General features: G+C 40.5%; 1 protein-coding gene across 4 annotated transcripts in view; it reads right to left on the bottom strand.

Moving 5' to 3' along the window:
• Positions 1-27,535, bottom strand: part of BNC2 (basonuclin zinc finger protein 2) — a 427,648-nt gene that overhangs the window by 254,427 nt on the left and 145,686 nt on the right. The window contains exon 3 of one of the 4 annotated variants that reach the window (XM_089913202.1): positions 847-930. The exons of 2 other annotated variants lie outside the window; for them this stretch is intronic. In XM_089913202.1, coding sequence (XP_089769328.1) covers positions 847-930 — 84 coding nt within the window. Of the gene's footprint in view, positions 1-846; positions 24,230-27,535 lie in introns of those variants that run through there. One more of the 4 variants, XM_089913204.1, reaches the window with a different exon arrangement.

Here is a 27,535-nt window from a genome sequence, read left to right as displayed (position 1 = left end):
CCTCCATCTTTGCATCTTTGGCACACACATTCCATAACTATTAACAGGTACCTGGAAGTGGAGATAGGCCTTTGGCCAGGATGTCATATTTATATTTTTAATCTGCAATACACCACACTGTTTCTAATTTCTCAAGACCACACAACGAATTCCAAGTCAATACTTTCATGAAAAATGTGCTTTGTAAATAAACTCAATATTGCACCAGAGGACGTATCTCCCAATCTATGAAGGAAGCTACTTATCATTAAGTCCTATTTTTCTAATACAGCGCCCAGCTGAACGGCTTCCATTCTCCTGAGCTGGGAGACCACAATGCAGGAAACATGACTGGCTCCCCAGGTGTCCCCAGAGCCTAGCATCATTCTTAGCACTTGATAACGATGATTTGAAAAATTGAGAGCTAAGATTTCCTGAGTGCCTGTTACGTGCCAGGTCCTGTGCTAACTGTTAGGCATGTGTTATAACATTTAATCCTCATTCACCTAGTGTGGGAAATCTCCATTTCATACATGGGAAAGCTAAAGCCCAGTTAGGTTGAGGGACTTGCCAAAGATCTCATAGCAACTGTGTCAACCTAGGTAGCCAGCCTTCAGAAACCACGTTCTTATTCACTGCAGTACATACTAAGTCTTGATTTCTTGAGTGAGTAAATGAATGATCTCTAGTTACATACAATTTATCCTGAAAAGGACTCTTTGCTGCACAGATGCTACACTGGGCCCTCTGTTATACCTGTCTCAGAAGTTGCCTGTCTCCTGATGGCATCTGATGTATCGGCACGGCCTTCAGAGACCACTGTTACTGTCACACCACCCCCAACTGATAAAACAGTAAGACTCCAACCTGGACTTCCAGCCTCTGGTCTGGCTCCTCCAGGCTTGGGCAGAAGTCTGCACCCAGCACTCTGCCAGCACATGCCACTGGAACCTGGGGGAATACGGCCAAGTTAGATGCTGGCTGTGGAGGCTGCTGCAAACTGCACACAAACACACTTGACCCAGGCAGAAGCAGGGACATCCCAACTGCAGTTCTGAAACAGAACAGCTTCCATCACGGCTTCACAGGTTTTTGACACTCAGTAGGTCAAATATATTGTAAATATCACACACCCAAGTTTATTAACTACCAAAAGGTAAATTCTAAAAAGAAAAAATCCACATAAATTTTATTGCCCCTTGTATCCACAGCCAAAGCAGGCACTTAATATCTGTGGACTGTAGAAGGAGGGGGAGAGAAGAAGGAAAGTCAAAAGGAAGGAAGGGAGGAAATGAGGGAAGGGAAAAAGAAACAGAATCTCTGCTTGAAATTGGTGACTTTTTTTCTCTTTTCATTTTCTTAAGTGGGAGTTAAGAAAACTGCATTCTATAACGCCTAAAGTTCCTTTGCACACTTAAAATACCAGTTCAAATTTTTTTTTTCTATTCCTGGCATGGGCTAGTATTTATCAACATGTATTATTTACTTACTGTATTTGAGCTACATTTAAGAGGCTCATTTTACGTCTGCTCTAACACTAAAAATAACAAGAAAGCTATGACTTAGTAAATGTTTCTCTGTATCTAGAATCCTACAACGAAAGCCGCTAAGATTCCCTTTCAAAACTAAGCTACCTATTACAATTAGTTACTCTCATCCTGAAATATTACCTACTTATTAGTCACATGCTTACTTCATTTTAAAATTTTTAAGATAAAGAGAATTTAGATTCCATTGAAACCTGTTTTCTGCTTTTTAAATTCTTCTCTAAATCTCTACTCAGTATTTCCAAACACATACTACCTTCATTAATCATACAACTATCTATGTGTATCAGAATCTCAATCCATCAATCAGCTTCATCTCACCTGTATCTTCTTTCCCTCTCAAAGCCCTCCTTTGGTATTTTGTTTTATTTATTTTTTTAACTCCAACTGGGATCATCTGTGCCAATCAATTTCCTTTGTTCAGGGATCAGTTTTCAGCCAAGCATGCTGTCTTAGAAGGTATTTCCTTCTTTCTTTTGACCCACAAATCTGTTCACTTCTCCAGATTTAAACAATGTTCAGTAAACTCCACTTTACAAGTTTACTAGTGAATATAACATATATATTTTTAAAAAGTCAACTCTTCAAACATTTTTAGGTCCAACTTTCCTATTCTTTTCAAGTGTCTTATTCTTTCTTCCTGCCTATTTCCAAAAAGTGACACCAACAGAATATCAGCTGCCTTTGAAATTAACCACTCTTTACCCACAAATTTCTTCACCTGGAGCCTGAGAAGGAAAGGAAATGGAGGTTGCATTTACTGAGCACTTGCATTGTGCCAGTCACCATGTGGGTAACTTACATCGAGATTAACCCTTTTTTTCCTTTCAACCATCTTATGGGATCTGAGCATCTCCATTTCACAAGAAAGGGGGAGCTTTAGAGTAGGTAAATAACTAGCTCAGGGGCACATGCTAGAAAATTACAAAGCCCAAACTTAAGAAATGAGAAAGAGTGAGAACATATTTCGAAGAAGTTAATGAAAAACATGGAATAGTTGCTTTTAGTAGCATCCATTCTAGAGGCATTTGTTGATGTTTCATAGGAAAGACATTACGAAGAAGACAAGGAAATGAAGAAAGTGTCACAAGAAATCAAGACCTGCTACTCGCTCTTTGGTCTGGGACAACATCAGCAAGGTTAAAGGGGATTTCTCCTCTAACTTGAGAAATGAGAAAGAAACGGGTCATGGAGAGGAATAGAGACACTGCATCCGTGTTGTGTCACCCACAGAACAATGCTGATCCCACCCCACACTGACACATGGTGAGGGCACCAATGAGTTGTGCAACAGTAATTCTCCCTAGGGTGCAAGAGAAGAACTGGGGAAAAATTACTTAGAATATTCCATATCAAAACAACCCCCCCAAAGTTTCCTATAAAACCTTAATAAGCGTGACTACTTAACCGATTACAGCAGCTAAGCCAGAATGCATATGTTGCAAATTAAGTGTAAATAATACTTTATTTCATGTACACAAAACAATTGCCACTTACCTTAATATTAGTTGACCATGTCACAAAGACACAGTTTCTAGTTCCTTTTTACCCTCACAGAAGGCATTTCATAAACACTCTCAAGAGGAATGGAGAAAGTTAAACAACTACAATTACACTCAATTACAACCTCAAACACTTAGAAATACACAGTTGCTGAGAGAAAACAAAAAGGTCTGTGAGTAAGTTGGAAGGAAACTGTGCCAGGCTACTGGAATGTTTCAGCTATCCAAATCACAAAAAGGAACTAGGAGGAAAGCGAAGAGTGCTCTCCATCTTAGAATCCTAGGATTTCTGAGCAGAAAAGAAAATCCTTCTGATCTGTGAAAACGGACTACCTTAAAGATGAGAAAATTGAGATTTGAACCAAAATCCACATGGTTTCACTCATGAGTTCACCATCTAACAATACTCCCCCTATGTCACCCACCACAATTAGAGTCATCAATTATCAGACAGAGAAAAAGTATAAGGGAAAGGCAAGCTATATCTGTTTCCAGTTCATCAAAATGTCCCAAGGAAAATACACAGGATGTAAAAGCTTGATAACCTAATTAGGTATAATTCAGCACACCTAGACAATTAGGTCTTTTGATTCAAAAGCCTTAGCAGTCAGCCAACTACCTATAAGCAATCAAAAAATGCCTGACAGAAACAGCAGACCTAAAATTTTTTTTTGGCCGTGCCCCACAGCATGCGGGATCTTAGTTCCCCAACCAGAGATCGAACCCGCACCCCCTGAAGTGGAAGTGCAGAGTCCTAAACACTGGACAGCCAGGGAATTCCCTTTAACTCATTATTACTCCATTTTACATTAAGATACTAAAATAGGATGTGTACCTTCTGTTTTCAATGGAATTGAAAATTCAAATTGATTTGGAGAATTCCAATTTTATCCTCTTGTCTTCATGCTAGTGTTTAGTGTGCATTTCAACATCATACTTTAAAACAAAGTTCTACCGTGATTTTCATAAAATGTTCACTGTGATTTTGATCTCTGAAACGTAGTAGGACTAAGGGGACATTTTATTTTTTTATTCTTTGTTGCATCTTTGTATACTTTACTCTTAAAGTAATAAAAACATTTAATTTAAAAACAAAGAAAAAAACTAAACTGATCAGCTAGTATTTCTAAACAGTAGGCTGCAGGTTTCATTATGGGATGGTAATTGTCTAGAACTCATCTAAATTTCATTCGGCTGGTGCTATAACAGGAAGTAAGAGGCCTTGAAAGGGACCCTCTAGAATCCCCAGGGAAGCTGGAGCTGAGTGCATATCTACTCTCCTGTAGAGACCTCAAAGGAATCACGGTGTGCGAGAGAGCTATTTACAACTTACTTTGTGTATAATCAGCAGAAACAAAAGATATGACAACAAGCATAAAGGTCTCTCTCTCTCTCTCCTCTCAGGAGAATTCAACAAGGGAGGGCCAGTGGGCATTCACTTCAGTGTCAAAAGGGCTTCCAGAAAACATATTTTCCGTGGGGCAGGGAGGAAATATGGCAGGCTTCCTACACACACACACACACACACACACACACGTTCTTTGTTTACTGAGATCATACATAAAGACTGTTAGGGACCAGATTTCTGAAAAGAAGACATAAAAATCTCCACATTGTAAACGGGAGCTACCGTTCAAAATACTTGAATAAGGTGGGTAAGCAACAAATGAAGAAAGAAAGAGAGGCAGAAGTGATAACTTGGGAGGAGAAACGTGTTACCAAAAAAAGGTCTTATAGAATATGGGGTGCTTCTTGAAAAGCCAGGGCCCATTTGAACTTTAATTTTTTTTTTAAACATTAAACATTCAGGCAGGCATTTGCCTGATAAGCACTATAAAAAGTCAGAGCCTAAATAAATTAACTAACTTCCATGCCATCTCAACTCTTTGGTGAAGGTGGCCGTAAGCCCAGAGCAGTTTTGAAGTGTATGTGTTTTGGTAGCTTCCGTCTAGCAGTGAAGGTATGAGGGAAAGGATCTGAACCCAAGGAGAACTTAGAAAAGAATGGAGACAAGAGAATTGGCTTTAAAATACAGAGAGAGGGAGAGAGATAACCCCAAAAGAGTCCCATGAGAGGACTCAGGGACATGGCTGGGTACAAGCTCTGTTACATTCTAAGCCAGAGAAAAGCAATAACAGCCTCACGTCAGTGGTTAGATGATACCAAGCAACAAGAGGAAATACTCAGATAATGCAAAGAATTCAGGAAGACCATTCAGTGAAATAGATTTGAAAATAAGCTAGCCAGGAGCACTTGTGACAAAGAGCAGATAAAGAAATAAATTAATTACCCAACACTGTAAAGACAGGGATGTATGTTAAATGCAGTGCAGCAAATAAGTGAGAGGAATAAATAGAAAAATAAGGTGAGCTAAAGTTCCTGGATGTGCAGATAACTTCTATCTTCATTTTTCAGGTGACGATTTAACTAAAGACAACATTCCAGGCCTAAGCCTTCCCAACCATGGAGCCCCAGGCCTTAGCCGCAGAGGGGCCACATATACAGAACCTGAAGCTTAAGAATGAAAAACACCACTTCATGATCAGAAAGGAACTGCTGAGTCAAAACAGTATTTATGCAGCTGCCAATACAGAATGGCCAGAAATATGCTGGTTCTTACAGAGGCCTTAGATGAGGCAGGGTGTTGGAAGGTGAGAGGATGAGCAAGATGTTGCAGAAGAGCCGAATAGCACGGTGGACGGTCCCCTCTGAGCCATCCCAGAACAATGAACTACAGGATCAGGATGGGAGAAGAGAGGACAGAAAAGGGTTAAGGATGGGATTCTGCCACTCAACAGGCTGACAGACACAGAAGACTACTGGTTGGGGGTGGGCTGCAAAGCATCCTCACAGGAGCCAGGAACTAAGTGAGGTTCAGTCTCTTTCTGCCTCGAGGGCTGGTCCTCTTGGGGGAGCTAGGGCCCTGGCCCTGTGATGCGAGCAACCACTGCAGGTACAATTACAGGAGATTTTCAAAGCCACAAACAACAACAAAAATACCTTGCTTTTATACTGTGAAAGGCGGGATAAAAGATAAAAATCTCTCTTCCCTGGTGACACCCTGAGGAGCCTGATGGACCATGAATAATGCTAAAATTACACAGAATCTTTCTTATAGAGCCTCAAAGGGCTTTACACAAAATATTTATTAATTCCCCTATCAGACAAGTAAGGGGTGGTTTCCACCACACTTTTTATTTTTAAATAAGAAAACTGAGGCCTATCACTATGGTCTCCCCTCCACATTTGATAAGTTGGACAGAACTGAAATGAAGACGTAGTCCTCTGAACTACCATGCTAGTGCTTTACTAGAAAAGTCTCCTACCATTTGATAGAGTTCACCTATTTCTCCACTTCTTTTTTTATGTGGGTTTTAGCACTGACGAAAATTAGGATGAAGTTATTTGCACCTATGCCATGGATGGACTTTATACTCAAGAAAGAAAAGTACAAAGTGAGATTATTTTCAACTGGTTTACAATCGTTCTTGTCATTCAGCACGTTGGAAATTGAACACCCCAGGTTGTTGCGCATGGGCATAAACATCGCCAAGTCTGATAACTGACATTAAGTGAAATTTCAAATATATGTATGTCTATATATGCCCAGATAAACTTTCTTTCTGCCCTCAAGTCTCACCTCCAACTATCCTAAAGGCAGGTAATATGCAACGATCACTGGCTTTGGAGTAAAACCTCTGTTTTTAACCCCAGCTACAGTACCTTGTGAAGTTGGTCAGTTGATTACCAATTCAGAGCTTTATTTGCTGTATCTGTAAAATGGGAGTAATTATATTTACTGTGTAAGGTTGGCAAGGTTGAAGGAGATGACACAGGTAAAACACCTAACTAAGCAGGCTGTAGGTACACAGCATAGGTAATGATACTTCCCCAGATATCTCCCTCTGCTCCCCATCAGGGCTTAGAAGTTTGAGACAGTGAGGGAAGGAATTTGGTGTGTGTGTGGGGGCAGGTGGAAGCAAACTCAAGTGTCAAAGGAATAATATAAGCAATTAGGGAAACTGAAAATTATACCTATTCAATTGGTCTTAATTAGGGGACAGCTCCATCAACTTGTAGACGGCTTCCTAGAACACTGTGTTGACGAAGACTATGAAGATGTGTCTGGGCTCTGAGAGAATGACCACAAAAGTCTTCTCTGAGGTAAGTAGTAAGAAGAGATACATTTCTCTCCCTGCCACTCCTGCCCCTGCCAAGGCTTTCCCAATGAAAACATAGGCAATTTTCTGAGTTCTCTTTCATGCTAGTGGCTTGACCTATGAATTAAAAGTAAGGAACTTCCAACACACACGACTATACATAAAATAGATAAACAACAACGACCCTCTGTATAGCAAATGGAACTATGTTCAATATCTTGTGATAATCTATAATGGAAAGAATGCGAAAATCAAGGGGTGTGTGTGTGTGTAACTGAATCACTCTGCTGTACACCTGAAACACTGCAAATTAACTACAGTCAAAAATAAATAAATATAAGATGAAAAAGTAAGGAGTTTCCAGGGAGCTCGTGAATAAAGTCTGAGGAAGCCCTACCCTTTTGGAAAAAAATAACCCAAAACTAGACAGCAAACTGATAGACAACCAACAGTCTAGGTCAGTGGTTCAAGGTGTATTCTCAGCCCAGGAACATTATTAGCATCACCTGGGAACTCCCTTGAACTGCATCTGCAGCCCCACCTGAGACCTACCTGTGACAGACACCCTGTGGGGTAGAGCCCAGCCAGGTGTTTTTACAAGCCCTCCAGGTGATGCTGATAAGCATGAAAGTTTGAGAACCACTGGCCTAAATAAACTTGAAAATCAAAAAAGAACTGGCAAGGCAAAAGTTTTCTAGATGATAATTTAGTTTTAGAAGAGATATGTCTGGGGGGTGGGGGAACAAGGGAAGAAGGAAGAACAAAGAAGCAAACATCAGGGCATAAGATCCAGGATCTCCCAGAATCTCACTCTGTGAAGGAGAGTCGGTACGTCAAGAAAAAGCCCAAGTGAGCAAGCCGCATTAGGAGCAGTGGTATGGGCAACTCCACAGATGCTGCAAAAATGAGAAGGAAATAATTTGGGGATAGACAATAGCTTTAGCATTCAAACTAAAAAGCACTTTAAAAGGACCCATGTCACCTTGAACTCAGCCACTGGGTTTGCTCCACTCAGCTTGTCTCCCTGATTCTTCAGAGATCAAGAATGAGGATGAGGGCTTCCCTGGTGGCGCAGTGGTTGAGAGTCCGCCTGCCGATGCAGGGGACACGGGTTCGTGCCCCGGTCCAGGAAGATCCCACATGCCGTGGAGCGGCTGGGCCAGTGAGCCATGGCCGCTGAGCCTGCGCTCCGCAACGGGAGGGGCCACAGCGGTGAGAGGCCCGCGTACCGCCAAAAAAAAAAAAAAGAATGAGGATGGGGACTTCCCTGGTGGCGCAGTGGTTGAGAATCTGCCTGCTAATGCAGGGGACACAGGGACGAGCCCTGGTCTGGGAGTATCTCACATGCCGCGGGGCAACTAGGCCCGTGAGCCACAACTACTGAGCCTGCGCATCTGGAGGCTGTGCTCCGCAACAAGAGAGGCCGCGATAGTGAGAGGCCGGCGCACCGCGATGAAGACTGGCCCCCGCTTGCCGCAACTAGAGAAAGCCCTTGCACAGAAACGAAGACGCAACACAGCAAAAATAAATAAATTAATTAATAAACTCCTACCCCCAACATAAAAAAAAAAACAAAAACGGAATGAGGATGAATTTGGGACTTCCCTGGTGGTCCAGCAGTTAAGACTCCATGCTCCCAATAAAGGGGGCCTGGGTTCGATCCCTGATCAGGGAACTAGATCCCACATGCCGCAACTTAAAAAAAAAAAAAAAGGTCCTGAAAGTTGCAAACGAAGATCCCAAGTGCTGCAACTAAAAAGACCTGTGCAGCCAAATTAATTAATTAATTTTTTTAAAAAAAAGAATGAGGATGAATTTATCTCTAATGAGGGGAAAGAGACAAATTTCAAGCCATGATCACCAAGAATTTTTTTTTGAGGGGGTGGCATTTTTTAGAAGGGAGTTCACTTTGGAAGAAAACAAGTGCATTTCACTTGATCTTACTTCATCAAAGGCACAAAATGGGGGTTTCCCTGGTGGCGCAGTGGTTGAGAGTCCGCCTGCCGATACAGGGGACACGGGTTCATGCCCCCGTCCGGGAAGATCCCACATGCCGTGGAGCAGCTGGGCCCGTGAGCCATGGCCGCTGAGCCCGTGCATCCAGAGCCTGTGCTCCGCAACGGGAGAGGCCACAAAAAAAAGGCAAAAAACGGGACAAATCAATGGGGTTGTTTTTCCCACCCTAAATTTCACAACACTGAAAAGGAATGAAAAAGGTGTATGTGAGAAAGCAGAAAAGGGAGTTTGAGGAATGAAACATGGTAGAAGAATGTGTCACACTCCAGACAGTGAGGGAACAAATATTACCCTCCCAAAATTCAATATCCCATGTTACCTCTTGAACCACCTACATTAAACCTATTATGGAAAAAGAAAAAGTTTAAGTTGCCATACAAGGAGCAGTTAAACTAGATTTAACGCACAGCGGTTATCTAGAGAAGCAGATTCCTCTGGACTAGCCTCTTGTCCCATTTGACGTGGGTTAGACTTATTATGAAGAGCGAGACTGAAGGCAGGCCACAAATGGTACCAACAGACCAGTGGAATTCCGGGGTGCCATAACCAGGAGAGCTGGCAGGGAGGCATCACCACACTGCCAAAGCGCACAGTGCAGTATGCCCAAGATCAATGAAGCAACATGCTTCTCTCTGCATGCAAAGCTTGAACATAGGTAATGATAAGAGAAGAAAGGAAATGAGAAGGCAGATTCACCCCTACTGTTCCCTACAATAAAAACTTTCCCAACTCAAACATAAGTCATACTGTGCATTGCACAATCGCCCCTCCAAACTTGCTGAGGACCCCAGACTAAAAAGAGAAAATGCACAAAAGCACACGAGTTTGATTTCTTTGGGAGACCCACCCTCTCCGCTTCCCAATCCTAGATCAACTGGGGTGAGATCTAAGGAAGGTGAAAAGCTGTACACAGTATTCTGTACCAGACAGGTAACAAGGGAACCTAAACCTCTCCCACCAATGGCATCTCTCTGTTACTGAGGGTCTCAGGAAGTAGTGAGAAGATAAAGTAAAAGGGACTTCCTTACACTGTCCTTGGGGATCTTACAAGGTATTTCTTCAAACTGAACATACTTTACTCCTGAAATCTAGTGGCTTTAGAATCTAAAAGAGGCTTAGTAGACAATAGAACACTTTATACATGATAAAACACATGGTTTTCCATTTTGTGTGTTTTTGATATTAGTAGTCTCAAATAAAGATAGAGCTGTTTATGTCAATGACTTATCATGATAAGAAATGCTATAAAGTATCATTTTCTCTCTACATGCTCTCCTTTTAGATGTGATGCTCTCCCCTGGTTTCATCTGCCACCTGCATGAGGACAATGCTCCCCAATCCCTATTCCTTACCTCTCATGTGAGCTCTAGTCCTGCACTTTCAAGCTCCTACTAGAAATTTCCAAGTACCCAGTTAACACCTCGAGCTAAACAAGCAAAGCATATGGGTTCACTGCTATCCTTTCTTTACCACAGCTCTACCCTGACTTGGGTTTTTTTGTTTGTTTGGTTTTTTTTTTTTTTTGCATTATTATCACCAGAATCCCATTAACAAAGACTCAGAACCATAGATCATGATTAAAAGCCTTCTGCTTATTTCCCAAACCCAATAAACTCTGAAAGCCTGTCTATTTTTCCCTTCCCATCCCCTCAGCTGTCCTCCCACACACCTTCCAGATCATTTCTCTCCTAGATCATTTCTAACAAGAGCATGCTCAGACCTTTGCCATAACCCTTCCGTGATTGATAATCCCAACTTTATCGCTCCACACTCGTCAACCAGGGCCACATACCACCCCTCCAACTGTCAAACATATTCTCCTAGATGATGTTTAGGGTTCCCCACAAATTACCAATTAACGAAGTTCCATCCAGGCCCTCTACAACCTAGCTCTGCCCTGCCCGTTCCAGCTTCATCTCTCCTCCTTCTTCATTGACAAATACGTAACAGAGTCTAATTAGACTACTTAATGTCTCTTGCTTACTGCTTTGGGCTTTCCCAATTTGACACAGTTCTCATACTGCTCTTTTTTTGGAATACCCTCTCCTGCACTAAACTTTTGAACACCTCTGTATTTCTAGATGCCACTCCTTCCACAAAGTTTCCTGATACCCCCAGGCAGAAGAGATCTCCTTCCCAGCATTCTACCACTGTTAGGCCCGTCAGCACTATACAACGGTAGACTTTAAATACACTACATGTTTTCCTCTTTAAGAGCAAGAACTAACTTGCTTCTCCGTTTGTTTTTCCCCACAGCACCTACCAAACAGCTTTACATACAGCAGATACTCAACAAATGCGTGCAAAATAAATAATAAATAAATCTCTTAAAAGTCACAGTGGCACCAGTGACCCAATGTTACAAATAGAGTGATTTTTAACTATATCATTATTCCACCTGATCCTCAAGAAATACCCTTAGGGCAGTTAGGGGCCAATAATTCCTATTTTATAAAAATTCAAGATGCAAGGAGGTTGCTATTTATGCACAGAGCAGTCTTCTGAGTGTAATTTAGCCTGTAAAGGTCCCGTAACTAATTCAATGTCACCCTGTTGATTTGTGGCACATTTCTGCTGAAATACTTCTGTTGCTAACTTTCCTTCTGGCTTACTTCAGGATACCTCGAGAACCTTACCCCATCAAAGCAATCTTCTACAGGTAAGAAAACGCACAACATCTCCTCTAAAATCTAAGTTTTAGGGGTATTTCTCTGCCCCACAAGTTGTCAAAAAATATACACTGGCATATATAGCCTCTTAGTTTAAAATTTACTAGGCTTCCGAGTAGGGGAAGGTGTGAAAACCTCCTATAATAAGCTTTTTAAAAAGGTATCGAGGGGCTTCCCTGGTGGCGCAGTGGTTGAGAGTCCACCTGCCAATGCAAGGGACACGGGTTCGTGCCCCGGTCCGGGAGGATCCCACATGCCGCGGAGCGGCTGGGCCCGTGAGCCATGGCCGCTGAGCCTGCGCTCCGCAACGGGAGAGGCCACAACACTGAGAGGCCCGTGTACCCCCCCCAAAAAAAAAAAAAAAAAAAGGTATCGATTGCCATATACTTGGAAAGAGGGTAATCAACCCATTATACTTCCCTGAGATAAGAAGACATTTCTAAGATACTATGAGAGCAGCTTACAGACAACTGGGGGTAGATTTCCAGCCCTCATCAGTTTCTGCTTTGTTTCAAGCCAGGAGTAGGCAACTACACCCTCTGAGCCAAATGCGAGCCTGCTGCCTACTTTTGTAGATAAAGTTTTATTGAAATACAGCTGTGCCTATTCCTTTATGTATATAGTCTACTGCTGCTTGCGGCTACAAGGACTGAATTGAATAGGTGTTACAGAAACCACACAGCTGCCTAAACTATTTACTATCTGGCCCTTTATAGAAAAGGTTTGCCAACCACTATTTTAAGCTATACAAAATTATACTTCTTTCCCCATGAACATCACTTTCAAGAATTCACCTTTAGTAAATAAGAACACAAGTGCAAACAAAGAATGTTCATATGGAAGCACTGCTCTCTGTAAAAGAAAAGAACTGGCAGCAACCTCAACATCCACAAACCAAGAACCTGTTAAGTAAATTATGGTACAACGATATACTGAGAATCCATTAAAAATTATGATGGCTATCTTTACTTACAGACATGGAAAGATATCTATGACATGGTTGAGTTAAAAAAAAAAAGAACTCACATATCCGTAATCCTTTTATGTAACTAGCATCTATCCATATATCCGTATGTATCTGTAAATGAAAAAAAGATGACTAAAAAGATGTTAATTAAATGGTTCCTTAGTGGCATCCTTTCAGATAGTGTTTACTCTTTGTAATTTTCTTAATGAGATCTTCACCGTAAAGATGTACCCTTTATAAGAGCTGTAAAAAAAATCAGTTTACAACTTCTAAAAGTTAAAGTCAGCATGTTAAGTTTAGGATTTACGTTTTATAAAAAGAACAGGGTTTTTGGTTTGCTTGTTACCATTTCTAATTTACCTTTTTCTTTGTTTTAAACACAGAAAGGCTCTTAGATTCACCAACAGCCTGCACATCTACAAAGCAGCATCCTCCTTACCAGACTGTAAAAGTCCCCTTACGAAAGCATACACGGGTTAGGAGGAATAGGTTAACAGACCAGTCCCTCGATGGAAATGTATTAATTCAATCAGTGTCTTGCTTCTGGATTACCATAAAAAGGTTCATAAAGTACCCAAAAGCCACATAAGGTTTTAGAATTATGCCGCTCAATGACTGATGCTCAGTGAAGAGTAAGAAAAGGGAGATTTTTCTCCGCTCTCATTTTCTTCAACAAAAGTAAGCTTCTGCAAGATCGGCACGAGCATTTTTTAAACTGGTAACTGAAAAGGCTAAGTGTGTACATGATACAATTATTAAGAATCCAGTACCACCACTAATAAAGAGATGCTAACTGAACACTGCATAAAGCTTGCAAATTAATGACAACAGGAACAACAGAGGAAGAAATTGCTAACAGCAGCCAACACAGCTCACCCTCTCTGTGCAGGACTTCACAGCTACCATTTCTAACCCTCATTTTATAAATGAAGTAAGTGAGTTTCCAAAGTCACATAAAGAAGGGGTAAATTCAAGTGCAAATATATCCGGCTTGAAAGTCTATACCCTTCCACCCATGCTGCTAAATAGAAATTGTATTTCTAATGAAGTACTATACAAAATCCCAAAATAAATGTAGCAGATGAAAAAACTTGAAATTCCTGGTTTACAAAAATATTACAAAATTACCATGTCAATTAAGTTGTTTTATAAGCAATTTATTTAAAACAGTATGTGTTTTTTAAACAGTGTGTTTTTTTAAACGTTTTCTCAGAGTTAAATCTACCCATATTCTCCATCCTTACATTTATTCACATATGCATATGATATGTGTACATCTTTTACAGATATACTATAGCATTATATAGAGCACAACTTTTTAATATCGTCAAACTGAAGTAGAGTCTGTATATATTTGTGGACACATACTTCTGTTAAACGTAAAGCTGTGACTTGTTTTTTTATGACTCTTCCCCACAGTAAAATTACTTCACTGCTCTGGATTAAACAAAATCTGTGCCCTGAAAATTAACATGTGCTGTACAATGATATAATTAAAAATTATTTTTACATTGGTATTTACCCCCACTATTTTTCTCTTAGGTATAGCCTCTTCTCAAATTAGGTAGAGATTAGGCTTTCCCGTGAATTCCCCATAATTGCACCTCCAAGTTCAAGATGATGAACAAACCCTTTAACTCCCAGACTAAGGAGTTATGCTATGCCTCCTTCTTGGGGGTGTAGAGGCATTAGACTATGGTTTTCTAAGCAGTTATGCCACAGATCCCCAGTCGAAGCCTAAAAGATAGGACTCTGCAGCTAGACCCTTTTCATCTAGAGCAGATCTAATTTTTATCAGTTCTGCATGTTGGCTTCCTGTAAAATTTAATCTGAAAGGAAAAACAAAAAACGGCAGGTTCAACAACTAACTTTTATTTATTTATTTTTTTAATAGCCGGCTTAAGTTATAGACGGATGAAGGATGTGGGAGAGGAAAAAGCAAAGACTTTGGGGGTCAAACTTGCTGGATACAGGTTTGAGACCTTTATTTCCTCATCTGTAAAATGGAAATAATTGTACCTGCCCTGAATGCTTTTGCAAGAGCTGAGAAAGACAAAGTGGGTACCACCCCTAGCACACTGTGTGAGCTAAGAGGTAGCTATGAAATGATTAGTTTTTAATCCTCATTCTTTTACTCTTAGCAACAGGTGGAAAGTAAACGCTAAGCCAAATATTTATTTTAGATCTAAGATGGAGTATGTTCAAACTAGTGTTGGCTAAGAGAAATGAGATGTTAGGCAAAATAAGAATGCTAATCAAAGACCATCTATGACAATATTAATGTACTACTCATGAGAACACAATTACTTTTGATAAAAAACATAATCCAGATTTAAAAACAATAAAAGCAGCATATTTTGCTCAACAAATATTTCCCAAGCCATTAACTACACTTAAGGCATTGTGCAAGACTGTAAATGAAGATAAAATATTACCCCAATACACATGTAGGTTGCTTGCTACTATTTTCATTCTACTAAAAGGTGTAAACACTATTCGCTTTAGTGTGACCCTGATTCCATGAATACAAAGCCAGGGATAGAGGCCAGGGTGCCTGTATAATGGAACTTCTAGCTCTGTTACCAAGTGCTAATGATAATGAGTATCATAAAGCAGGAAGCTTTGATTCAAGCAAGTGATTAAAACTGACGATACAAAGGTAAACAGAGCTCAACAGAATTTGCCAACTTGGCTTCTAGTCTATCGTGAGCCATAACTGATATCTCAGAAATAATAGCGTTGCTCTGACATCCAGGAAGGCCATCCCAGTGAGAATTTTGCAGAGTGGCAAAAACACACGACTAATGGATGATACAAGTGATTCTCAAAAAAAAAAAAAAAAAAAAAAAAAAGTTGCCTGCCAATGCCTAATACCTCCTTTCCTACAGATAACTGGAGAAATTAAAACTTTTTAAATTTACCCCCTTTTTTACAAACATTGAAGCTTTCCAAGGGAAGCTTGCCACAGGGCAAGCTCAAAGAATAGGATCTACAGTTTACTGAACACCTACTATGTACCTGAGCTTCACAGCTGTTTTCTCATTTCATCTTCCTGACAATTTCTCAAGTGTTCTTTTCCCCATTTTAACACTGAAGAAAGTAAAGGTTAGGGATAAAGTGACTCACCCAAGGTCACAAGACTAATAAGTGACAACAACAGAATCTCAACTCGGGACCAATCTTTTAACTCCCCCAAACCCCTCAACTCGCACCAGAGTTCTGCAATGCCAAACAATACTGGCTGGTACAATGGGAAGAGAAAAATGCTGAAAGAACAATTATTAATATTTTAAAGAAAGCTTGATTTTTTAGGGAAAAAAATCCTAAGTCAACTTTAATTTTCATATTAAGGAGACATGATACTGGAGTATTTCCACGCTTTCCCTCTTGGATTATAAAGGGAAATTTTTAATAAATTGGAAAGGTTTTGAATACAACCACAACATCCTTTTTATAATCAAAAACTGCTTCCATAATCAGGATAACAATTTTTTTTTAGATAGTCTAAGCATACATGATAGACTTTTTTCTCAATTTGGCACTGCTGACGAGTTTTTCTACTATTTAGGAGAAAGAATTAACTTTGAAATTGGCTGTAAGGGAAAAAAAAACCCAGCGCAAAGTAAGTTTAATATTCCTCTGAAGAGTGCACTTTAAAATTTGGAACTAAAGACAAGAATCATCAAAAGAAAACTTCCATCACCACTTTATTACATTCAACAGAGTAAAAAGAATTCTTAAAGTGAGTATTCTCTAGAATGTAACGGAAATTCTAATGAATTCATCAAAAATTTGAAGTGCCAAGTCCACACATAAATCTTGATTTTGCTATAGAGTTGACTGCTTGTTGGTTTAAGACCTCCCATAAACTATGTGAATCTATCTGTTTATAGATAATAAACCATCTATGGACAGCACTAATCAGATTAAACTCGAGGTCTATCTTGACAAACCATCGTTTTACAGAAATACATAAATCATGTACCAAAAACTCTATAAACATAACACATAGCCCCACTTATAGTTTACTTTTTTGTGGTATATTCTTGACTTAAATTTCTGTTACATAACATTTAAAAAAAATTTATCAGTGTAAAACTATCCTGGCTTAACAACTCTAAAAAGTTTTTCCTTGCGTTCATTTGGCAGTTATCAGAGTATGCAAGTACACACAGGCACACACACATACGCAACTCTATGTATATTATATATGCATTATTAAGGAAGAGAAAAATGACTTATCACAAGAGCATGAAATCAAAGAAAGTATTAAGGTTTGAAAGTGAAGAGAAACAGGTAATTCAAAACTAAATTCAAATTATGATGATATGTTTACTTAGGTAAGCCCAAGATAATCCATACATCTCTTATTCACAGGGGAAAAGTCAGACACGTGAATATTCTATAAAGTCCCAATGCAAAATCAGAAGGCCGTTCCATACATCCACATTTTAATCTGTTGTAAATTAACTTGAGTCAGATCAAATCATGAAGCCATCCTGACTGCTACATGTAACATGCACAATTACAACCCAAGTCAAATCGTACACACCCTCAGTAACCATACCTCAAACAAGTGGAACAGTGAAGGAGCAGGCTAGAGTTTCCCCTGGAGAGGGACAGGGGTCAGGGCAATCTGCAAAATGGCTATATCTGAGACAACTGCAAAACCTGAATGTCCTCAAACCCTAAAGATGCTCACAGGGCTTCACAACAAAGTCTCTTTTACAAGATCCACAGCCCAGATGACCTGCATCTTTCAAACTGTCCTATTTCCAGAATTCCTGATTTTAAATCACACTGGAAACCTTTGGCTGCAACTGAACTAGAATGGTTCTGCTTCGCCCTCCTAAACACCAAGGAGGGGGGAAGAATAGTGCCATACTTAATCCTGTTTTGTTTCAAACTCTCGGACCTTCTGCATTCCAAAATTGTATCCCTCTGACTAATATAAACCGTTATGAGAGAAAAGGTTTTAAAAAAAAAACCCACACACCCCAAAGCAGCCAGTGAGAAGGAATGAGGGAGTAGTACTGGTAACATACGGTACCATGAGCTGCAGTGGCCTCCCCGTCAGTGGTGCAAGGGTCACAGATCACTCCTGGCCTTCGGGCCGACAGCAAAGCACAGCCCAGGGAGGGGGGGACAGGGACCGGGCGGGGAGGGGCCCCTCGCTGCTCTCGGGCAGTTTACACAAGAAGGCAGCTCAGCTCCTTTCTGGCGCATTCCTCCTCTCTATCTCCCAACCTCTCTGCATGTGTCCTGCTGTATTTTCTTCAGCTGGTAATTGTCCGGATGGCCAGACTTTAAACAGCCACAGTTTAGGAAAAAGCGAAACCCTTCTAAGTGACCATCACAGCAAATCAGCTTCACGCTGGTGGGTAAAATTTTCCAAGGGAAGTGTTCTTCTGATAGTTCCTGAGTCTCTAAGTGCCCCCCCCCGCCCCCGCCCTCGCGGGCCGCCACACACACTCCCCTAGAGGGCGAAATGCACTGTGGCAATAAAACATTCATGCGACTTGGAATTTTAACACAATGCCATTTCCCTAGTTTAACCTGAAAGGAATGCACTAGTCACAACAGACTACATCATCCTGCCATTAAACCCTGCCAAGGAACCGCTTTTTTGGCCCTCCCGGGCCAGCTTTGACGGGAAAGGAGTACACAGACCCACACACTGAGCACAGAGGGGCCACCTCTGCTTCCTTGGCAGGGCCCAGCAACACCCTACTCTTGAACGTGACCCCTGACCCCTTGCATTGTGACCGGCTTGTGATGCGTGTGTCACTCTGGCACTTCTGCAGAGCCACACACTGCGCTGGCCATTGGCAGCTCCCTCTCGACAGGACTTGGGCCGACGCCAGAGGTTCTCTCTTATTATTAGTGCTACTATTGAAAGGCTCGTGTTGAAGGTGGGGAGGCTTTTGCCTTGTGCTGGAGAGGGGTCTGTTTCTCTTTTTCCTTTGTTTGTCTTAGACTTTTTAAAAAACAAACTTTGCATTTGCATTCATAATTAGGTTATGATTACTGACAAACTGGTTTGCTTTGGGGACTACTTATCAAAGCTGCCAGTTCTTCCGCATTTAAGTGACATTTAATTTAGACTTACAAAATACAAAAACAGAAATTATTCTGACTTCTCTGGAGAATTTTAGAGGAAAACTCAAAGGTGTTGAACTCTAAAACATCCACACTTAACCATTTCATGTTAAAGTACTATCACACAACAATCAAGGAATAAATTAGTTTTTTGTTGTTCTTTTTAAAAACCCTAGATGTATTGATGTATTACTTGTGCAGAGATGTCTGCCTTCCAAGGAACAGAAGCGACAAACTAAGGGACAAGGAAAAACGTGTACAACAAATGAAAAATTGAAAATCACATGAAAGGTTTTTAACTGTTTAAAGTAATTTTTAACTCTGCTGTGATGCCAATTTGGCCCTTTATAGCCGATAAAAAAGTATTGATTTTTATTAATTTTGGAAGTTACAAGATACCATAATTTTGCCCCTCCAACATCCTTCTCCCTTTACCCTCAACTTCTCTCTCACTACTAACGTATGCCTTCCAGATTTTTCTGCTTTTCTGATTTTGTTTTTTCCTTTTCTCATCATTAACTATTTTCATATGGGGCACTTTCACTTTCAACTTTGCCCTACTATTTTGTCTTCTAATTCGTCCTCTCTACTCTAGTCATAGGCCATTCTAAGAAGTGGCAAGTCCCTCCTTCTGGCCCTGACCCTGAACTACAGCCAGGTGAGCTGATTATCCCTGCAAAAGGCAGAAGGTGTTCCAGCTTTAATCTCCTAGAATGAGGCCACATCCCCTTCCTGCAACAATTGAAGAACACCTTACTTCGTCTAAGAGAACACCCAAAATGATGATCGCTATCAGGTTAACATGCACATAGAAAATAAAGCCAAAGTGTCTCCTTTAGCATAAATTTTGTCTCCTTAGTAGCTGGAATTAGTCTTAAGCCCCAGTTAAAAGACTTCTTTTTCCTTTCCTTTAAACAGAAATTATCATGCCTTGAAGAGTCATTCTAATCCCAAACCATGTTAATTCTAGCTAGGAGGACAGCAATTAATTTAAAAAAAAAAAAAAAGGAATTATACCTGACTTGGGGAACTGGGGGTGGGAAATCAAGCCAACAGTGAAGCAAAGATTATCAAATCCTATGTGAAATATTTCCATTTCAAAATGTAAATGCTGAAATCAAACTGTCATTTTAATCTATATGAAACAACAATAGAGACGTTTGATTTTTTCAAGTAATCTAACTTATTACCAATGTATATTCAAATTCCAATTTTTATGTTACTAGAGGGAAATGCAGTAAAACTGCAGACAGCACCACTTAAAGCAATGAGATTAAAATTACAGAGGATACTTTCTATTTAAGTTCAGACAGGTACACTTCTTTGCTCATATCAAATTAATCAACACAGTGGTCTCAGAGCATCTTGGCCCAATACCCAGAGAAAGAAGAGTGAAGGTCTGTGATCATGCACATGCAGCGTGTTAAACCTCTCCACTGTGATGCGGTTCCTCTGAAGACCTCTGGAACTTCGAGACACACTGCTAAAAAATAAGCAATAACCCATCCCTTATTTCTAAATAAAAAATTGTCAACCGACTTTATAATCTTAATACTGCTATGGTACAGTGATGCATCATGAGAAAGTCGTATTTTTACAGGAAATTGTACCAATACAAATAAGGAGGATCAGAATCATCCAAAACCTGCTAGAAAAGGAAGTTCTAGCAATAAGTTCACTGAATTGCATAAAGTTGTACAGATCCAAAAGTTTTGCAGAAATACAAACATTTTAGAGGGGACATGTGTATGATCAAATCTGTGATAACCATGAGTGATTTTCATTTTCCTTTAACCAAGAGAAAACAGTACTGTGTTAAATGGCACTTAGAAATGCAAATTTTAAAGTTTTGTAAGTTACCTTTTAGCTTCTAGAAAGCAAAATAGGTGAGATGTTTCTCACCAACTCCTATTAAGATGAGCACAAACAAACACGTGTTAATCTGTTCTTCTCAACAAGAGTCTACTTGGAGCTACCCACCCCTAGTTGTCCCGCCACCGACCCATCCCCACCACACACACACACACACACACACACACACACACACACACACGCACACACGCAGTTAGACTCGAACCCTGAGTGAGGGCAACCCTCAGAGGCAACAAGATGAGACAGGAAAGGAAGTATGTGGATAGAAGACGGAAGGAAGAAAAAGGAAAGAGAGACAGGATGAAACCAGACTGAAAGAAACACAAGCAACAGGAAAGAAAAGGACGAGAGAGACAGAGAATGAGACGGGGAGGAGCAAAATGGAAAGGGAGAGAGAAGAAAGGGGAAACTGCAGGGAAAAAATGGATGGCTGGGGAGAGAGGAGGTACCAGAGCCCCACGACACAACAGTGGATCAAGCAGCTGGCTGGAGATGCTAATTCAGCGCTTTAACAAATCAATGCCACTTGAAAAGTACAATGCGAGCCCTCACTGGGTAGATGTCAGGGGACTGAGAAAATGCATTCTCAAGTATTTCACATTAAGAGGGAATAATGTGTTAATTTATAACTCTTCACCCTCTACACTTGGATTATCTATCTGTGTCAGCGATTTGACTTCTTAAATTTATCAAAAAGGCACGCAAAGGGAGGCAGCTCTGGCTGCACCACTGGGAAATGAAGTTTCAGAAGAGCCTGTCCTGGGCAGCCCTGCGGTTCTTTTCACTTTCCGATTTGGGCTGAAGTGTCAGTGGGGGTGGCAGGAAGGAGTGAGCATTTGAAGGTGAGATCGAGGGAGGAGGGGATCTCCTGGTCCAGTTACTAACACAACGCAAGGAAAGGCTTGCTTGGCCTGTGGTTGATTGCATTAGGTACCATCCGTCAAAAGTGACACAGAAGAAAAGGAATAACTTGAATCAGCAACCCCGAGCTGCCATCATCAGAATTTACTTTACGGAAACTTACTTAAGTCTCTCGGCACACCCAGCGGAAGAGAAGCTGCTGACAATTGGGCTCTAATTAGACAGTACTCTCGCAATGCCACCGGAGCCCCACAGACAGAGCTTATCAACATAGGAAGGGAAGGGAGGCCTAAGTTTATTTTATTTGGTTAGTTCTGAGAAGGGGAAGGGAGATGTTAAAGAACTGATATATTACATCCCAGCATTCAGGAGCCTAATGTTTCTTTCTTCATAAAAACCTATTTTATTAAACAGCAGATTCTCGTAGGCGTTTCCTAATTGTTCCTTACTGTAACTTTAGCCAACTTTTAATATAATGATAGTACAGCTCCTAACCTGAGGGATAGAAAGACTCTTAGTATTTTTTGCTGCCAAAATTAAAGCGTTATCAGACTCAAGTTTTCAGAGCGCAAGCACTGTCAAGACACAAAGACAAGTGTGTTAAAACTGTCTAATAAATAGAAGAGTTTCAAGAAAGTGTTTTAATTAAGGTGACAGCTTCAAAGATATGAAGGGGGAAAGTGATTATTACATACAAAGAAAACAAAAAAATGACCAGATTTTAACTGCTCTGAGTTTCACTTTAAGATTGTTTAAACTACACACAGCAGTGCTTTAAACTGTGGGGGTATTTTTATTTGCTACTCGTACAATTGCAACAGAAACATTCTCTTATTTTCCGGACATTCATATGTAAATGAATGCTGATGAATGGAAATGAGATGCTATACATGATGGGCAACGTGCAACATTTAGTTTCAAAAGCACAAAGTTACCTCACTCACTGAAGCTTGAATCTCTTCCCCTCTACAACTGGGCACTAAAAGAAATGAAAGACAATGACAGACCTACTTGTTTCTATTGCCTAAACACCACCTTCCAGAGACTCGTGACAGAAAATAAACGTTCTTTCCATCTCATGTTTTGCATCTTTTCTATTACACAGCTACTTTTTAAAATGAGTATTTGAAGCTGAAGCTGATTAGAAGCTGAAATTATAAATAACCAGAAATTTTACAGCTGCACTGAGCCAAAGGATTAAAGTGTCCAAAATAGTGTGATTACTTAATGAATGTTTTATTTCTTCCAGAGGAGAAAATTAATAAGGAATTTCCTAGGTAAAGACCGTAGAGTACATTACTTTCCCTTTTCATATAATCTTAGAAGACAGACTATATATTCTGAATTCTATGCAATGGCAGAGAATCATATGGTATGCATTTCAAGGGCCTCTATGCCCTGAGAGTAGGATTTGTCCTATCCCCGGTTTTTGCATGAATTACCATTACTGTCTGTCCCACCCATGCCACCCCCATGTAAACTATCTATTCTTATCATTATGGTAACATTAATCCCATTCTCCCCTCCCCCTCCCCCACCACACTCACCTAAGGGGTTAAAAGACTTCAGTACATTTGTGACTTGTCAGTGACATATAATACCCGGGTCCTTCATGCAATCAACTTTTACTTGACATGTATTTGCTCATCACAGGACCCGCATTACTACTGGGAAAATGAAGAAAAACCTAAATTAACACTTGACATTCAATATGGTCAAGTCCTTAATTGGCTGGGCTTCCTGAGAAAGCAATTTTCTATTCCCCAAACTGTTCGCGTGTCATGTGTGGAGTGCAGCTCTTGGCCATCACTGCTGTCCCTCGCTCCCTCTAATGAGAGCAGATGAATTAGTGCTACGTGACACGATTTGAACAGGGCTTCCTCCTCTTCCCCTCCCCCCAATCTTTCTCCTGTACCAGTGACAGCTGTGTGGCAAGGGAAAGAAAGAAAGAGAAATGCAAGAGCAAACAATCCTGTAAAGGATGATCATTTTTTTTAAATGAACCTTAAATGTCTTGTTGAAACTCCAGAACAACAGGGTCATTTAATTGTGGAGGTGGGGAACAAAGATCAGGGGGATTATCTGGCTATGGTTGATTTCGGTTGCATTAACTTCCAACATGTTTCTTCCATTCCTGGCTAGTTGCAGTACTAGATTGCACTGGTCTAATTAAAATGGAATTTACATCGACTTAAAAAGTTTTTTTTTAAAGGTCTGGAGAATGGGTCAACTAGAAAAAAAAGGAACAGCATGAAATGATTATTATTCTAAGATAAACAAACCCCTGGATTAAAGAAAAGGATCTTTTCAACAAATGTTTAGGTCTTAAGAACCTACAACACAAAACTCTGTCACTATACTCTGCTTTCAAATACTGTTCAGAATCTGAACTTAATGCTAATCACTGTATTTTAAATCATTTTGTTTAGTTCCCTTTGATTGTTGAATGTTTGCAACAAAAGCTATTTGAACACTGATTTCATTCTGTTATTTTGGAGAGAGAGGGAACATAGTCTGCTTAATATGTGCTTATCTAGCTCAATAAGAAACAACTGAGGACTTCGTCACAGTGGTTAAGAATCCACCTGCCAATGCAGGGGACACGGGTTTGAGCCCTGGTCCGGGAAGATCCCACATGCCGCAGAACAACTAAGCCCATGCGCCACAACTACTGAGCCTGTGCTCTAGAGCCCGAGAGCCACAACTACTGAAGCCCGCGTGCCTAGAGCCTGTGCTCCGCAACAAGAGAAGCCGCTGCAATGAGAAGCCCGTGCACCACAACGATGAGTAGCCCCCACGTGCCGCAACTAGAGAAAGCCCACGCGCAGCAACGAAGACCCAACGCAACCATAAATAAATAAATAATAAACAAACAAAAAAGAAACAACCGAAAGGAAGGTAGGTCAGAATTTGCTCTGTTCAAAGATACTAAAAGGTAAACTGAAGGGATTTCTCTGAGTCTTCACTTACTCATTTTGAAACCAAAGAGGAAGTAATTTTAAATGCCTAAATTGCTAAACCAATCCGATTAGGACCAAAAAGAACTAGAGGAAGTAAGAATATGTGGCAGATCACACATTTGGGAAAGCAGTCAGTCCAAAGGACATGCATCAAGTGAAAATAATTAGTTACTCACACCTTAGCACTTGGGATCTTTACTCATCTTTTTTAAATGAGAGCTAAAGCCAAGATACTACCTGTGCACTAGAAGGTATATCAAAATATACCTTCCGGTGCCACAAAATCTACGTAAGCATGCAAAATACAAAACTCTCTCAAGTACAGTTCCCCTGCCTCAAATAAATACCTTGATCATTTATTAGTTATTCCTCATAATTCTGAATATAATTTAAGTAATATTTCAGTAAGAAAATTGTGAAGTAAATTTGAATACACAAAAATATGGTTAGGGGCTTCCCTGGTGGCACAGTGGCACGGCAGTTAAGAATCCGCCTGCCAATGCAGGGGACATGGGTTCAATCCCTGGTCTGGGAAGATCCCACATGCTGCGGAGCAACTAAGCCCGTGTGCCACAACTACTGAACCCCCGCTCTAGAGGCCACGAGCCACTTCTGAAGTCCGCGTGCCTAGAGCCCATGCTCCGCGATAAGAGAAGCCCCCGCTAGCCGCAACTAGAGAAAGTCCACACACAGCAACGAGGACCCAACGCAGCCAAAAATAAATAAATTTACATTAAAAAAATATGGTGAAACCCACTTTTGCACTCTTTAAAGTTATAAGCTAAAGCCAAAAAAAAGCTCTTTCCACATTTTATATTCATGGGAAATAACATGAAAGGAAAGGAAGTTTTATAGGGTTTTTCTTAAAAAAGAGTCAATTCATAACATGATTTTAAATACTGCTACACGGACAGAAGACAAGCTGTAATGTAAGGAAACTTTCTGGACCACCTTTGATCTTCTACTTTGTTGGAACATTATCGTTTTGGGTAATATGAAAACTCTAAAAGATGAGAATAATTTAGAAGTATTTTCACTGAAGCAAAACAATGCAATGGACACCCACTCTGCATATATTATCCCTCTGGTGGCCAAAGCACTGATATTTAAAGTTAAGAAGTCTTTCAAATATACTTGAGACAGCTTGTGATTGGGCATTCTATTAGGCATCTAAAAGAAGTAAATAATTTGGTATTCTGGAAAAGCAGCTCAGTCGAATACATCCAGTTAACTGCTACAGTAGCATTATAATCACTGAGCAACAAAGGGCAGTGTATTCTGCCAACAGCTTTAGGGTGACCTTTGCAATGCTGACTAGTCCGTCAAGTTCCATCTCTGAGATACACGGTACAGACAGGGGTGGTTTATTAACTGAGGTAGGAACTAAGACCAGGAACCTCCAAAAGGGTAGGCATTTCACATTCAGGAAATGGGGAATTCCTTTCCCTCAGAAGAGAAGCTGAGCACGATGAGATCAGGCTGGGCAGCCCCCATATTCTTTCCCAAAGCGCTAGCCTTCTGTGGTGTAGAAACTCCCAAGTATTAGGACAGCATCAACATCTTTTCCCACCCTCCCCTACATTTCTAAAAACTGTAATGAAATTCCAACTGGGAATTGGTAAAACGGGATCAATGACTTGAGCTCTAAGAATAAAGTTGAAAAAGAATGTTGACATCATCTCAGAGCTTTAAACAAATTGTGCGGAGTCCTGCCTTATCTGGGGTACTTTCCAACCACTGCTAACAGGGTGGACTGACAATTCAAGGGGGCAACAATCAGAGAAATGACTGCACTGGACCCAAAGATCGGATCACCTATAGGAAAGTCAACCTTTCTGACTCAAGAAAGGCACTTCTTGATTTAAGAAAGTTAACAGTGACTATGGCAACGTGACATGCTTAAACTTGATATTCTCTTAGGGATGAGCAGGCTTTGAAGCTCATAATAAACTTAAAGTGGCTCTGTGGAATGTTAAGGTTTAACGCAGATGGTTGGTGCTACTGTCATGCCTACACAAAAAGAAGTCGACCTGGAAATAACTGCATTAACGGCTCCAGGGTATTTAAAATGGAAGGCTCTCCCCCTCCCTTTTTTATTAAGAATTTTACTTTGAACCCTAAGAAGAAGCTGCATTAAGTTTCCAACTTGTTTAGCACAGCTCAAATTAAAATACTTATTCCAGTTTAGAAAGGCATCATGTTTGCCACCCACCGAGTACATGTTACCCTCACATTGCACCATTCGCGAGAAGTATAAACACAGCGGGGAGAGAAATTACTGCTTTAAAATAGCCTGGCACATGGAACAATAAAACTATTTCTCAAATACAAAGCACAAATGTTATTTTATAAAAATGAAGAGCATCTAAAAGGGTATATTCTTTTATCCTCCATTCTTCACCACCCTCTTAACTGCAGTGCTTCCCTCCCCTCTATTAAAGATATTTTATCTAATCCCCAGTTGAAAGGCTTCTGAAAGTGGTAAGTCCCAGCTGTGTTGGTGCTAAACTTCTTGCACATGGCACACCAACGTCATTCTGACACACATACACATGCTTTGTAACAAGCTGCACCAGTCACTTGACTTGAAATACCTGACTTGCTATGTAAAACAAACTGTTACTCTCTGGTCTTTCCTCCAGCTCAGCTCTTCTCTGCTGCTTTGGAAGCAAACCAACAGCTTGTTAATGTTGACATCAGTGATGACTCCCTTCTGATTGGTGTCTGACACTGTCCAGCAATGCTGTTCAACAAGACCCTAGATGGAACCTAGGCACACAGAGGCCCCGTTTGCAGATCATTTTAACAAGATGTTCTTGTTTCCTGTTCCCACAAAAATCAATAACAGGATGACCTTCAATTTGAAATTCAAACCAATTAATTACCTGTTCTGTTGAAAATGT

This window comes from Delphinapterus leucas, chromosome 6 (assembly GCF_059928025.1).
Source record: "Delphinapterus leucas isolate spDelLeu-1000000601 "Yukka" chromosome 6, BTC_Dleu_Yukka2, whole genome shotgun sequence".
Classification (NCBI taxonomy): Eukaryota; Metazoa; Chordata; class Mammalia; order Artiodactyla; family Monodontidae; genus Delphinapterus; species Delphinapterus leucas.
The sequence above is the reverse complement of the archived record's forward strand: the minus strand, read 5'-3'. Positions and strand labels throughout refer to the sequence as shown.